Raw genomic sequence first — 16,037 nt, forward strand, 5'->3', positions numbered from 1 at the left:
GCCTGTGCTCCGCAACGGGAGAGGCCACAACAGTGAGAGGCCCGCGTACCAAAAAAAAAAAAAAAAAAAAAAAAAGAAAATATTAGTGGATTTCAAAAGAAGCATTTAAAGTCAAAAGAAATACTAGAATAAATTGAAAATTCAGACTCCCTAATGATTCTTTCCATTATCCTTTTGAAATAAGTTATTTCTTATATGCTTTTGCTTTGCATGCTCTTGGATGATTGCACTAGTGGGAATGTTTCTATTGTGCTCTTTGTAACATATGTTATTTATGTCTTAAGTTGACTTTTCTAGATCTTTTCTTGCTTTCCTTGGTTGCATCATACTGGATTTGTGTGTTCAGGTTGCACTATACTTTTCCAGAGTACCTTTCCTTGTTTGATGAATATTCACTGGACTTTCTTAAAGTTGGTCTTCCAATAACTAGGAATTATAGTGGATTCAGGGTACCAATGCAAATAATAGAAGTGGGTCAAATATCAATAAATTCTCCATATAGATACACTCATAGGATGAGGCCAATGCTTCCTTCTTAGTCAAACCCTAAGTTCACCTCATTCCTGAAATACACACAACTAATTAGAGAAGTTGTCGGAGTTATCATTCCATATGAGGGATATGAGGAAAGGCTTTCATCCTAGTGCCTAGCTCCCCGAGTACTAATACTATGACATTAATTCTCTAAGACAGTATGTCCTCCATTTTGACCCAAAGTAATTAATGCAGCCTCCAGACAAGTTAGCAGTAACACTAAAAAAATGTGGTTCCTTATCAGTTAGTTCTCTTGGATTCTTGCTTTTTGGGGAGAGTTTCATTTATGAAATAAAGGATTGTGTGAGCCCATGGGATAATCTTTGGCAGCACTATCTATATTGTTATTGGATAAAGTATGAGTACCATTCTGCAAGTTTATCATTTATATTCATACTACAATAAAGAAATGAGCCTTGAATGCTTTCTGATTAAGTAGAAGTCAGTAAAACAAGAAAAGAATTGTCTATAAAATAGAGTAATTGGGAAAGAAAAGTAGAACAGTTTGGAAAAAATCTGTTGTTTTGCTGGAGTTTTTCTCTAGTCCATTCAAAACTCCTCTGAAGTAGTTTTCTGACAGTCTCTAAGTCTTATCCCTGTTTGAATTTCTTAGCTATTCTTGTTTTTGGCTGCATGCTATGAGTTCTTTGTATTTGCTTTTTTAATTTCTAAAATGTGTCCTTCCTGGAGAGTTGTTTATGCAAACACAGGGAAAAGTAAAAATGTCAACTGTATCTTTTCTTCCCTAGAATTTTTATGTAGCACCAAAAGTGAGGAAGAAAAATTGGAAATAAGCTTTTCTAAGCCTGTAGTGTCAGAATAACTAAGAGCAGTTCTTCAAAGTACATTTTTAATGTTTTTCCACTGAATTTACTCATCAGGTTGATTCTGAGGCAGATTTAACTGTGGAAAGATCATTCCTCCATTATGACCTTTTTTTAAAAATGAGTGATGGGTATTATTTCCAAGTGTTTATATAACTTAAGGGAATTTCTGAAAAAAGTGACTCAAAATATTTTTCACAGATTCATTTCATTCTTTGTTAATCTTCTCCACATATGCTGTCAGTCTACATAGTGATATCTTAATGCTTTTTATTTTCTGGCTTGTGTATTCTTCACTTAGTGTGTCTTCTTGGTTATAACAGTGACCCAAATAACCTAGCACTTGATGCTTGGCTAAAGGTAATTAAAATAAAAACTTAACTTTATTATCTCCTTATTCTCACTTCACTTTTAATTTTATTTGCTAAATATACTTTTTCTATTTGTAATTTTAACACAGCTCTGACCTAATTTATCTTCAAATTTCAATTTTTGGACTTATCTCTTTATTTCCACTGTAGCCAGATTCATTACCTCAATAAGAATGTTAAGGGTATGTGAGGTCACTAAACTTTTGAGTAAAAGAGAAAAAACTGCATTGTGATTGTGTTTGCTAACTATGTCATTTGTGTAGATTCCTTGTCCTTAATCAACCACATCCAGAAAATGGGTATCATTATGCTGTTAACAGGGGGAATGATCTCATTTCATTATTATAAAATCTTTAGAAATATGACTAGGGTTTTCTAACCATCTTAAGTGTCATGTGTGTGTTCTTGCAAGATACTTACATTTGCTCTCTTCACATCTGCCCTTTTCTAGGTTTCCCAGGCTGGAGATTTGTTAATTGAAGTATATGTAGAAAAGAAGGAACCTGACTGCAGTATTATAATTCGGGTGAGCCCTAAAGATGGATGTAAAGAGTACTGTTGGAAGTCATAAATGTTAGCATTAGTTTGCATATCTTGAATTTTCTATTGTTTCTTCTGTCTTATTTTACATGTCCAATTCAAGTCATGACAAGTTTGACTCTTCATGCCAGTATCCTCTGGGAATTCCATGTTTTAATGATTTGGAAAGAGACCATCCTATGTTCTTTAGGTTATGGTTAGGACATACTATAGGTTCTGGAAAACTACCTGAGCTCAATCACCTGCTCCTCTCCTTTCTTCCTTCTCAACATTAGGCAACTTAGGTACTCCATCTGAGTCTCAATCTTCTGATCTGTAAAATGAGGGAAAATTACACTATTTATGTCATAGCACTGATGTGAGGACTCAATAAGATCCTGTCTATGAAACACTTAGCAAATTGCTTGGTACATAAGTGTTTAATAAATAACTACTACTAGTAGTACTATTATTATTAATCCCCCACCCTTGTACCCTAGACTTTAGCTTCCAGTCTTTCAATGTACTTGAATATTCAATAACTCTCTTCTTCCTTGAGACCATTAGTTAGCCATTTGTTCTGAATTAAAAAGATCCTTCTTTTGTTACCATATTCTGTACTTAGTCTGCCTTAGCGAGAGTGAGACTACTTTTCTCTGTAGGCAGAATAGACGTGATGCCATCTAACAGTAGAAATTCAGCTTTTGCTTCTTATCATTTTTAAAGTCCAAGATTAAACAGGGTCTTAACATTAGATATTTCTGGACTTCACTTAGGTCACAGATATTGTAATATTTTATATTTTTTAATGATTACACATTATGACTCTTTGGCACTGATTACTCGCTTAGTTGTGCAGTTGAACTACTACGAGCTGCCTTGCCCCTCCTTGTCCCCATCTATTTGTTATGCTGAACATGTGATGTTCATCATAGGGGACATGAGGAAGTAGTAGAGATTAATCAGCACAAGTCCATCACTAATGCTGGAAGAGGTAGTCAAAGCACATGACTTAACTCCACTTACACATAAATTCTCTAGTAGTTCATTTTAATCTTATCTGACTAATAAAGCCATAACAGAAGTTATTACAGTTGAGCAAAGTTCTTATTTTAAGTATATTCACATAAAGGACTGTCCAGTTTCACCTACAACTCTAAATTCTCTTGAAAAACATAACAAAAACTATACAAAAATAATCATTAACATTCGTTTAATGCTTAAAACTTTGCACAACTCTGACATTTAGTTCAGCTGATCATTACCTCAACCCAAGGAGGTAGTTGAAGCAGGTGATGTCTCACATTTATATGAGTAGAAACTGGGAATTAATAGCATTCAGGCCCGGATGCAAACATTAATCATCGTATTCCAAACCTGGTGATCATTATACTGATGTGTATATTGCTTAGAATAATGATTTCCAAAATGTGCTTCGTGGAATTCTAGGTGTTCTTAAGTGCCTTGGGTGTCACCTGGGACAAGGAAATGAGTCCCAGTCTTACATTCCTAAGTCAACCTGAGGAACTCCCTGCTGACTATTTCACTAGTTTGGTTTCTCAGTTTTATTATTTATTTTAAGAAAGGGCTACACTTCTTAAAAAGGTGTAAAGCCATTCTGATGAATGGTGTCACTGAAGTGACTCATCTACTGATGTTTCAGCTGCTTAAAGTGCTCTACTTTTCCCACGCTAATGTTTTTTTTTCTTTTAAGGTTGTATTACATTAGGCTTTTCTAAATAGCAAATAATGGACTTCACTGTATCATTAATATATTCCAAAAAAAGCACTAAATTCCAAGAACTCCAAAAGATAGACTATATGAATTACCTGTAAGAAAAATGTTTTATGTTATTTATATATGTGCAGTATGCTTATGATTAGTAATGGACAGGAGAAAGGGAAGTGAACACATTTTCTAAGAAATTTTTGAATAGGTACATAGTTTTACTGAAAACGTGTATAATTAAGTTGCATCTGCAATATTCTAATGCTTAAATCATCTTCTATTTGTTTAACATTATAACTAAATTCTAATTGGAGAAAGCCAACTTGCTTTTGGCCAGCATACCTGTAAGACTGGCAAAACCAAAACCAGGAAGAAACAAATCAAAAATCCCCAAAGTCCCTGAAGAAGGTGGCGTGCTTATGCAATGGCCTGAGGCGTTGGGACTCTTGTAGAGCTGGCCCCCAGGCTGACACTGCAGACTCTGCCCTGTGCCCTGAAAGCCTGGCTCGAGCATACTTTGGTGTCCCACCATCTGTCGCTTGGCATGGTGGGGCACACCACAGACCACTAAAACCCTGGGGCTTTTTGGCATGGCAGACAGCAGTCAACTGTGTATAATTTAGGGCCCAAGCTGAATAAACGAAGTTCCTTGGAACTCCTAATTATAGAACTGAGTGAAAAGTTTTACCCCTAGAAGACCATTGGATCCAATGTCTGTGGAAGGTCTTAGTATGAGTAGGTATATTCTTCCCTTTTTGAGTGATCTAATTGTTCACTAAGTGAGAAAAAAATATTCTCTCTGATTATGCCTATATGGTGATTTTTTTTTTCACGTGCATTAAAATGTATTACATTATATGGAGAAGATCTGAATAGGCTGTCCCCATGTGCTTAGAGAAGCTAGTTAAACATACTAAGAGGAAATTTGGAGTATCATTAGGTGGTAGATGGGGGAGTATTACCGCCCTAGCAAAGGCCACTTCTGTGTCTGACATATATTCTGAAGAAATGTTGCTTCTCTTTTAGATATCCCCCGTGATGGAAGCAGAAGAATTAACTAATGACATATTAGCAATAAAAAATATAATTCCTACAAAAGATGATATCTGGGCCACATTTGAAGTCATAGAAAACGAAGAGCTTGGTAAGTGGTTCTCATGCTAGGGATTCTTAAATTGCTTAAAGTATGAAGAAATACTATTTTTGTGACAAGTCATTACTAACATTTTATGTTTTTCTAAAGCTTAACATCTCGTTATGACTTCCCTTCTACCTCAGTGCATGTGCTGATATATGTTAGTGCCACTTGAGGTTGCCCTCCTATGATTTTACTCATCAAAGTAATTAGATTATTTTATTGACCATAAACATATAGTATAAAGCATTAGGCATGTATGTTGCTGCCTCAGGAAATAAGGCCTTATTTATAAGAACAAGCAATTTGATTTGTAACAATATTCTAAATGTCACCACCACCATCCACCTTATTCTGCCTTATTCTTGTATGCTACTTATTTAACAAGAACAAGAGTACTGATTTAAAAGATTATTTATTATTTTTAAAAATAATATTGTTTTAAGCCTAGCAGAAGCTTATTTTTCGTTTTTTCTTTTTCATCTTTAGTGGAGTGAATCAGGTATTTTGTCATCTTTTATCTCAGATGCAGAAGGATAAAGAGAGCTTTTAAAACACCTTGACTACCCCAAGAGTAATAAGCCTAACATTATAATGACACCATTTGGTTTTAAAGACCTCTAGGAAAAAAAAATGAGATGCAGAACGTCTTTGTACCTTGACCATCTGTCTAGCTGATACCTGCTAAGGTCTTGGGATCCTTTCAAGTATAGATGTCAAACTGCCAAAAGTAAAATCTTGCCACCCACAAGCTCAAGACAAAAATTAAAAATGAATGTTAAAATACCTCATCATGTATTATTAGGAGTCTTGTAACAGTGTTAGAATGAAATGGGATTATCAAATACTTTGTCTTTCATTATTCCATCTTGATGTTTTTAATTCCTTTTTTTCTTTTTATTGTGCACAATTCTATAAAAATATAATTTGTATTAAAACACTGCTTTGCAATATTCATTGCCAAAATTCAGTGACACTGGTCCTTTGGTGTCAGTTCACACTGTCTCGCCCATAGTCGGGCTCAGTCTGCCCCACTCACAGAAGGTGCTTTGTCAGACGACTCTTGTGACCCCCAACTGCCAAGTCCAGTGGATTTGCTTCCGGCTTTACTTTGCTTGTCCTTACTGTGGCATTTATTGCCAATGACCATTCCCTTTTTCTTGGCAAGTGTTCACTCTATTTTCATTGCTGCCTGGATTCTCCTCCTGGTGCTCAAATCGTTTTATCTCATTTGTCAGTTCTTCTTCCTCTGTCTATTCCCTAAGCAGTGGGTTTCTGCTGCTCTGATCTTTTACCATCTTTTCTCATTTTACATTTCTTTGTAGACAATCACTTCTACCCTTTGTGCTTGACTAACGTGCAAGCAGGTGTTTCCCAAGTGTGCCTTTATACTTCCCCCTCTGGCCCACCTGTTTACCTCCTTTAAAACCCAGACTAAGGGTTCCATTGCACTTTATCTTTTTTTATAATGCCTATCATGTGGATTTATTTTTGTCTTTCTTGATGAGAACTCTTTAGAAGGAAGTAGGGACTCTCTTTTTTTCTATCTTTAGTACAGTCTCTGTCTCTGGCACAGTGCCTAGTACTAGCTGCCATACAATTAAAATCTTTTGCATAAGTGAAGCACAATTTTGTGTTACTATATGGTTCGATGGTGGTAAAGTCTTGATTTTTGTTTAATTTTAAGGGGAGGGGCTAGGTTACCAGCTTCATCATACTTGTGAGTGAAAGATAACTGTCAGCATTACTGCAAGAATTATCTTTCTAAATCACAAATAGGATCATATTGTTTTTTTTCTTTTAATTTTCATCATTTTTGTTGTTGTTGTTTTAAACATCTTTATTGGAGTATAATTGCTTTACAATGGTGTGTTAGTTTCTGCTTTATAACAAAGTGAATCAGCTATACATATACATATATCCCCATATCTCCTCCCTCTTGTGTCTCCCTCCCTCCCACCCTCCCTATCCCACCCCTCTAGGTGTTCACAAAGCACGGAGCTGATCTCCCTGTGCTATGCGGCTGCTTCCCACTAGCTATCTATTTTACATTTGGTAGTATATATTTGTCCATGCCACTCTCTCATATTGTTTAAAACCATTTTAAAACTCTTTCATTACTGTAGAAAAGACAGTCTTATCAATAAGTTGTACTGGGAAAACTGGACAGCTACATGTGAAAGAATGAAATTAGAACATTTTCTCACACCGCATACAAAAATAAACTTAAAATGGACTAAAGACTTAAATATAAGACCTGAAACCATAAAACTCCTAGAAGAGAACATAGACAGAAGACTCTTTTGATATAAATTGTAGCAATATTTTTTGAATCTGTCTCCCAAGGCAAAAGAAACAAAAACAAAAATAAACAAATGGGATCTAATTAAACTTAAGCTTTGCACGGCAAAGGAAACCATCAGCAAAACAAAAAGACAACCTACAGAATATGAGAAAATATTTGCAAATAATGTATCTGTTAAGAGGTTAATATCCAAAATATATAAAGAACACATATGAGTCAGTAGCAAAAAACCCCCAAATGACCCAATTAATAAATGGGCAGAGGATCTGAATAGACATTTTTTTCAAAGAAGACATGTAGGTGGCCAACAGGTACATGAGAATATGCTCAACATCACTAATCATCAGGGAAATGCAAATCAAAACCACAATGAGATATCACCTCACACCTCTCAAAATGGCTATCATCAAAATGTCTATAAATAACAAATGTTTGCAAGGATGTGGAAAAAAGGGAACCCTAGTACACTGTTGGTGGGAATGTAAATTGGTGCAGCCACTATGGAAAACAGTATGGCGGTTCCTCAAAAAACTAAAAATAGAGCTACTATATGATCCAGCAATTCCACTCCTGGGTATATAGCCAGAAAAGAGGAAAACTGTAATTTGAAAAGATACATGCACCCCAAAGTTCATAGCAGCATTATTTACAATTGCCAAGATATGGAAGCAACCTAAGTGTCCATCAACAGATGAATGGATAAAGAAGATGTGATATGTATATACAGTGTATGTACAGTGAAATACTAGTCATCCGTAAAAAAGAATGAAATTCTGCCAGTTGCAACAATGGGATGGACCTAGCGAGTATTATGCTCATGAAATAAGTCAGAAAAATACAAATACTCTGTTATATCCACATATAGTCACTTATATGTGGAATTTAAGAAGTAAAGCAAACAAATATATATAACAAAAGAGAAACAGACTCACAGGCATAGAGAACAAATTAGTGGTTACCAGAGGGAGAGGGAAGTGGCAGAGGCAAGATGGGGGTAGGGGACTAAGAGATACAAACTACTGTGTATAAAATAAATAAGCAACAAGGATATATTATACAATACAAGGAAATGTAGCCATTATTTTGTAATAACTTTAAATGGAGTATAACCTATAAAAATATTGAATTACTGTGTTGTACACCTGAAACTAATATAATATTATAAATCAACTATACTTCAATATATAAATACATACCCTTTCATTATTTCTTCATTATCCATATTATCCATCCTTCAAGATCCAGCTCAAATGCCCCTTCCTCCAAGATGGTAATTAGATGAATATAGTTCTCACTGATCTTTTGTGATTATTTGCTTAAAGATCTATAATACTGCATACTAACCTGACGTGTAGAATAGTAACCTGGCTCTGCCTTATGTTCTTTAGGATTTACCATATCTGTTAGATCTTTATATCTCTTGGTACCTTTAGCATAGTGTATGATGTGGAACATATTTTCAATATCTCGTTAACTTAGGTGGAACAGGATAGGGGTGCATTCTGAACCTGAGTGACTGGGATTGTTGCTGTTTGGATAGATGTATCCAAATATGGATTGTTGCTGCTTGGATAGATGTATCCAAATATCCAAATACCATCACAAAAAAAAAAATCACAAAAAAAGTGATTTTTGCTTATAGATTAGGAACCACTAGGAGATATCAAAGCCCTGGTTAGCTCTTAGACAGCTGATGGTCTCCTGCATGCTTCTGTTGCTGTTTTTTTTTTGTTTGTTTGTTTGTTTTTTTAGGAGAGCCACAGCAAAAAAATGAATCGTGGATTTGGGGGTAAGCATCCTCTCCCTACCACCCTTGTTCTCTCAGGGGTTGAGTCAAAGCATATCCCTGTGTCACATCTCTCGAGGTCTGTGCCTTTGGGTATTGGTCTTTCGGACTGAGAGGAGTAAGCAGAATGGATGAGGATAGGAAGAATTATGTAGAGCTAGAAGAGAGATTGCAATATATCTGGAAACAGTCTTTTAAAATTTCACCTGGGAAAATGAAGGGAGGCTTACCCTGCAAATGACTAATTATCAACTTGCATGTGCCCGTTAGTACATCACAAATGGTAAGATCGGAGTCGGGTTTTTTTGTTGGTGGTGGTGGTGGTTCCTTCTCGCTAATTAAAAAAAAGTTACCTTGATGAAGATATAAAAAGACTAGGAGACTTCAAGCTGTTTTGACTTGTGAATGTCCAAATATGTAATCAAAGGAACACCCCATGTACATCAAGAAAGAATACATCTGATGGAGTTAGGAATTCAAATTTGGCATGGTTTTAATGTCTGGTCAACCATTCAAGTCGAAATTGCCAGAAGGGAAAACTAAGATTATTTTCACTGCTTTTAGAGGAACAAAGCTAAGAAAGCAACAAAGGGGCCTGTGATTATGTTGGCTTACTGGAGCAGATGGGACCTGTGTGCTACACCTGACCTTCTGAAATGTTAAGAGCTTTATTTCTAGTAACATGCAGGGAAGAAAAAGTGAACTGTAAAAAGAAGATAAAGGTGAAGGCATTGGTAGTCACGAGATTGTAGTTGATAAGAAGAATGTCATCAGGGAATTGGTGCTTTTTCTAATGTAAATATAAATCCTCCAAGTAAGTGAAGCAACAATAAATAAATAAATAAATAAATAATAAATGGATAAATGGATAAATAAATAAATGGATAAATGGGTAAATAAATAAATGGATAAATAAGTAAGTGAACCAGAAGTGCTGGATTTTATTTTAGGTACCTGTAAATTTTAAAGCAATAGTCTTCTACCCTGTCTTTTCCAGTACCCCCTTTGTATAATAGATATTTTGTTTGGTCCCTTTACTCTCCTGAGATACTCTATTATACCCATTAAAAAAATGTTATAACCTAATTATAGAAATAAGTAAAAGGAAAATATGTGTTATAATACATAAATGTTCAGACATTCCTATATAGTCGAAGATAATGAAAATATATTCTTAAATTTATAAATGGAATTATCATGGATGTGACAGCTACAAATGCAGACTGATACAAGCATGTCAGTTTGTGACTCATGTATCATTAGCAGAATTGCCATCATTGGTGAAATGGCATCTTAGTCTGTTCAGCCTGCTATAACAGAACTCCACAACAGAAATTTACTTCTCACAGTTCTGGAGGCTGGGAAGTCCAAGATCAAGGCACCAGCAGACTTGGTGTTTGGTGAGGGCCTGCTTCCTGGATCACAGATGTCCATGTTTTCACTGAGTCCTCACATGATAGAAGGGAGCTCATGGGATCTCTTTTATAAGAGCACTAAACCCATTCAGGAGGGCTCTGCCTTCATGATTTAATCATCTTGCAAAGGGCCCACCTTATAATACCATCACACTGGGGATTAGTTTCAACATATGAACTGGGGAGGGGGGTGTGTGAAGGGAGCAAACATTCAGACCATAGCAAATGGTAAACAACTCTTAGAAAAGTTCTGACAGACAAACCACAATCTTTTTTTTTTTTTTTTTTTTTTTTTGCTCATATAGTAGTTAGAGTCATGGGAAAAAAAATACCACATTAAAACCATATAAAATATTTTGAGAATTTATATGTAAAGCTGAGTTAGATTCTAAGCTGTTAGTTTATAAGTAGGTTTTCCTTTTAAATGAATGTCTGTGGGACATTTGAAATTTGTACTAGATGGAGAACAAGTCTTTCTCTGTTTCATTCTTTGAAAGATGCCAGGCAATCATCAGGACAAGCTGAAACCCACCTTAGCAGAGGGTATCACTTTCACCATACTTATAAAGTACACTGTTATTTTAATGCTTCACCTTAAAAATGAACCTGTACCCTGCCAATGTAGTCCCATACCCCTTAGGTTCTTCATATGTGGAAAAAAATTAACTGCCCACGGGGCCTCATTTAAGTGGACTTCCTCACTGAGAGGTTCAAGTTTGTGAAGCAGTTACTTTCTACACAGCAATATCATAACAAAATGTTTTCTTCCTTCTCCTCATAGCTACTATGAAATGGAAGATCAGTTCATTTTTAATCAGAGTCTTTCTAGCTCTTCTCTTGATTGATACAAGTGCTGTCACCCTATGAGTATGTGGATAGGACAGAGAAAGACTTGCATGGCTCTAGGCTTGGCACTAAAAATAATTATTAAGGAAGTCATAATTGTCTCTGGAAATCCCGTGTCATTACTGCCAGAAGTTTAAGGACAACACCTATTTCAGGTGGAAATGAATAGTTCTCTGTTTAACAAGGTAGGCCAGGTTTAATTCTGTGGACAAGATTTTAAACTATTGAGAACATGATTTACCTAGCAAAAGAACCACCTCCAGACCTGTTGTTAAATAACTACACTGAGTTTTCAGCAATTTTAATGCCATAGATAGTGTGCAAATGAGTTATTTCTAATAATGCCCTAATGCCAGCTGACTTACATAGCATAAAATCTATCATGACAGATGGTTGTAAATGTAACTATTAATAAAAACTTGTTTATCTGTAGGAATTTATATTCCAACAACGTTTGATGACTCAGTCCATTTTTCCTGCCTCTTACCTCTTTCTTTTATAATTGTATCATTTGACAGTCTAACGGTTTAAAATATTTATCTTTTCAACCCATTTTTCAGCTCTGTTTTTAAGCAGGAACTTGGATCTTCAGGATTTTCATTCTCCTGAAGTATTTCATACTATGAGACTGATGTGAAAAACATACTTGGCTGATTTTTTGCACATCTATATTTATCTCTATGTCTGCTGTGATATATTTCAGTATAACTAAGAGCACTTCAGAACTATCACTATTGTATCTACTTGTAATGGTGAGCCTCTTTAATATAAATGTTCCGATATTTGGAAGTCTCATTACAAATTTAATCTTGTAATAAAGGAGAGTACGCTTTTATTTCAATCCAGATAGTTTCGCAGTTAAGAGTATCATTCCCACTGCCAAGCCAACTGCAGTATCATCAGTTTCTTTACATACAGGATGTTGAAACTATCTTATTTCCTTACCATCTTCTCACTAAGGATAGGAAAGTAAAGGAGAAAGTGTGAACTGAATTGTTTTTCACTTTGCTTATATTACCTTATTTAGTCCTCAGAAATATCTTGGTGAGTTGATACTTTATCCCCAAAATTACGTGTGTGAAAATCATCATGGGGAGGTTTACATATTTGTCCAAAATAAAACCAAGTGTAGTAGTTATGATTTGGGGCTGTAAAGTCAGATACATTTGAGAGTCAAATCTTTGTTCCTCACCAGCTATTTGGCTTTAGGCAAGTAGTTGAACTTCTCTGGGAGACCAGTATTAAGGAGAATGTGATATATTTGGTCCTTTTTACTTGTGATTTTATTACCAATTAAAATAGCATGGGTCATATACAAGTGTGATGCTATTGACATAAGCTTTGTTGTTTGTCATTAGCATTAATTACTACTTTAACCAAAAACGAAAAGCCAAGTACTATTCGTTTTACATGTAGGAGGGTATGAAAGAGCTGAACTGACTTGTAAAGGCTATGGTACGAGGAAAGTTACATCAACATCTTCATGTTAGAGCTTATGTTCTTGCTATTTCAATTATGCTATTTTCAGTGTACTGTGAAAACTCTTGAATTTCTTTTTTTCTCAAAATATGCTTCTGTCATAACATTTTATTAACTGATTGGCATATTTTGATCAGCAAAACACTTTCCTGTGAAACTTCAATTGTAATTTTAAAAGCCTGTGTTTTTTTGTTAACTCTATGCTAACAATTTGTGATGTATTTTTAAATATGCTTACATAAAACAGATGTATATGAATGAGCATTTATCAAGGAGAAATCTTTTTTTTTTGAATTTTTGAATTTTATTTTATTTATTTTTTTATACAGCAGCTTCTTATTAGTCCTCCATTTTATACACATCAGTGTATACATGTCAATCCCAATCTCCCAATTCATCACACCACCATCGCCACGCCACCGCTGCTTTCCCCCCTTGGTGTCCATACGTTTGTTCTCTACATCTGTGTCTCAATTTCTGCCCTGCAAACCAGTTCATCTGTACGATTTTTCTAGGTTCCACATACATGCGTTAATATACGATATTTGTTTTTCTCTTTCTGACTTACTTCACTCTGTATGATAGCCTCTAAATCCATCCATGTCTCAAAAAATGACCCAATTTCGCTCCTTTTTATGGCTGAGTAATATTCCATTGTATATATGTACCACATCTTCTTTATCCATTCATCTGTCGATGGGCATTTAGGTTGCTTCCATGACCTGTCTGTTGAAAATAGTGCTTCAGTGAACATTGGGGTGCATGTGTCTTTTTGAATTATGGTTTTCTCTGGGTATATGCCCAGTAGTGGGATTGCTGGCTCATATGGTAGTTCTATTTTTAGTTTTTTAAGGAACCTCCATACTGTTCTCCATAGTGGCTGTATCAATTTATATTCCCACCAACAGTGCAAGAGGGTTCCCTTTTCTCCACACCCTCTCCAGCATTTGTTGTTTGTACATTTTCTGATGATGGCCATTCTGACCGGTGTGAGGTGATACCTCATTGTAGTTTTGATTTGCATTTCTGTAATAATTAGTTACGTTGAGCAGCTTTTCATGTGCTTCTTGGCCATCTGTATGTCTTCTTTGGAGAAATGTCTATTTAGGTTTTCTACTCATTTTGGGATTGGGTTGTTTGTTTTTTTAATATTGAGCTGCATGAGCTGTTTATATATTTTGGAGATTAATCCTTTGTCCATTGATTCGTTGGCAAATATCTTCTATTCTGAGGGTTGTCTTTTCGTTTGTTTATGGTTTCCTTTGCTGTGCAAAAGCTTTCAAGTTTCATTTGGTCCCATTTGTTTATTTTTGGTTTTATTTCCATTATTCTAGGAGGTGGATCAAAAAACATCTTGCTGTGATTTATGTCAAAGAGTGTTCTTCCTATGTTTTCCTCTACGAGTTTTATAGTATCCGGTCATACATTTAGGTCTCTAATCCATTTTGAGTTTATTTTTGTGTATGGTGTTAGGGAGTGTTCTAATTTCATTCTTTTACATGTAGCTGTCCAGTTTTCCCAGCACCACTTATTGAAGAGGCTGTCTTTTCTCCATTGTATATTCTTGACTCATTTAACAAAAATAAGGTGACCATATGTGCATGGGGGCTTTCTATCCTGTTTCATTGATCTATATTTCTGTTTTTGTGCCAGTACCATACTGTCTTGATTGCTGTAGCTTTGTAGTATAGTCTGAAGTCAGTGAGTCTGATTCCTCCAGCTCTGCTTTTTTCCCTCAAAACTGCTTTGGCTATTCAGGGTCTCTTGTTTCTCCATAAAAATGTTAAGATTTTTTGTTCTAGTTCTGTAAAAAAGGCCATTGGTAATTTGGTAGGGATTGCATTGAATCTGTAGATTGCTTTGGGACGTATAGTCATTTTCACAATATTGATTCTTCCAATCCAAGAACATGGTATATCTCTCCATCTGTTGGTGGCATCTTTAATTTCTTTCATCAGTGTCTTATAGTTTTCTGCATACAGGTCTTGTGTCTCCCTAGGTAGGTTTCTTCCTAGGTGTTTTATTCTTTTTGTTGCAGTGGTAAATAGGAATGTTTCCTTAATTTCTCTTTCAGATTTTTCATCATTAATGTATAGGAGTGTAAGAGATTTCTGTGCATTAATTTTATATCCTGCAATTTTACCAAATTCATTGATTAGCTCTAGTAGTTTTCTGGTAGCATCTTTAGGATTCTCTATGTATAGTATCATGTCATCTGCAGTGACAGTTTTACTTCTTTTCCAATTTGTATTCCTTTTCTTTCTTTTTCTTCTCTGACTGCCATGGCTAGGACTTCCATAACTATTTTGAATAATAGTGGTGAGAGTGGACATCCTGGTCTTGTTCCTAAACTTAGAGGAAATGCTTTCAGTTTTTCATCATTGAGAATGTTGTTTGCTGTGGGTTTGTCGTATATGGCCTTTATTATGTTGAAGGAGGTTCCCTCTGTGCCCACTTTCTGGAGAGTTTTTATCATAAATTGGTGTTGAATTTTGTCAAAAGCTTTTCCTGCATCTATTGAGATGATCATCTGGTTTTTCTTCTTCAATTTTTTAATATGGTGTATCACATTGATTCATTTGCGTATATCGAAGGATCCTTGCATCCCTGGGATAAATCTCATTTGATCATGGTGTATGATCCTTTTAATGTGCTGTTGAATTCTGTTTGATAGTATTTTGTTCAGGATTTTTGCATCTATGTTCATCAGTGATATTGGTCTGTAATTTTCTTTTTTTGTACTATCTTTGTCTGGTTTTGGTATCAGGGTGATGGTGGCCTCATAGAATGAGTTTGGGAGTGTTCCTTCCTCTGCAATTTTACGGAAGAGTTTGAGAAGGATGGGTGTTAGGTTTCCTCTAAATGTTTGATAGAATTCACCTGTGAAGCCATCGGGTCTTGGACCTTTGTTTGTTGGAAGATTTTTAATCACAGTTTCAATTTCATTACTTGTGATTGATAAGTTCATATTTTCTCTTTCTTCCTGGTTCAGTCTTGGAAGGTTATACCTTTCTAAGAATTTGTCCATTTCTTCCAGGTTGTCCATTTTATTGGCATAGAGTTGCTTGTAGTAGTCTCTTAGGATGCTTTGTAT

General features: G+C 35.4%; 1 protein-coding gene across 1 annotated transcript in view; it reads left to right on the plus strand.

The window, feature by feature from the left end:
* ARAP2 (ArfGAP with RhoGAP domain, ankyrin repeat and PH domain 2) overlaps positions 1 to 16,037 on the plus strand; it is a 184,216-nt gene that overhangs the window by 110,473 nt on the left and 57,706 nt on the right. The window contains exons 24-25 of the mRNA XM_055086113.1: positions 2,181 to 2,255; positions 5,004 to 5,121. Coding sequence (XP_054942088.1) covers positions 2,181 to 2,255; positions 5,004 to 5,121 — 193 coding nt within the window. The remainder of the gene's footprint in view (positions 1 to 2,180; positions 2,256 to 5,003; positions 5,122 to 16,037) is intronic.

This window comes from Physeter macrocephalus, chromosome 7 (assembly GCF_002837175.3).
Source record: "Physeter macrocephalus isolate SW-GA chromosome 7, ASM283717v5, whole genome shotgun sequence".
NCBI lineage: Eukaryota > Metazoa > Chordata > Mammalia > Artiodactyla > Physeteridae > Physeter > Physeter macrocephalus.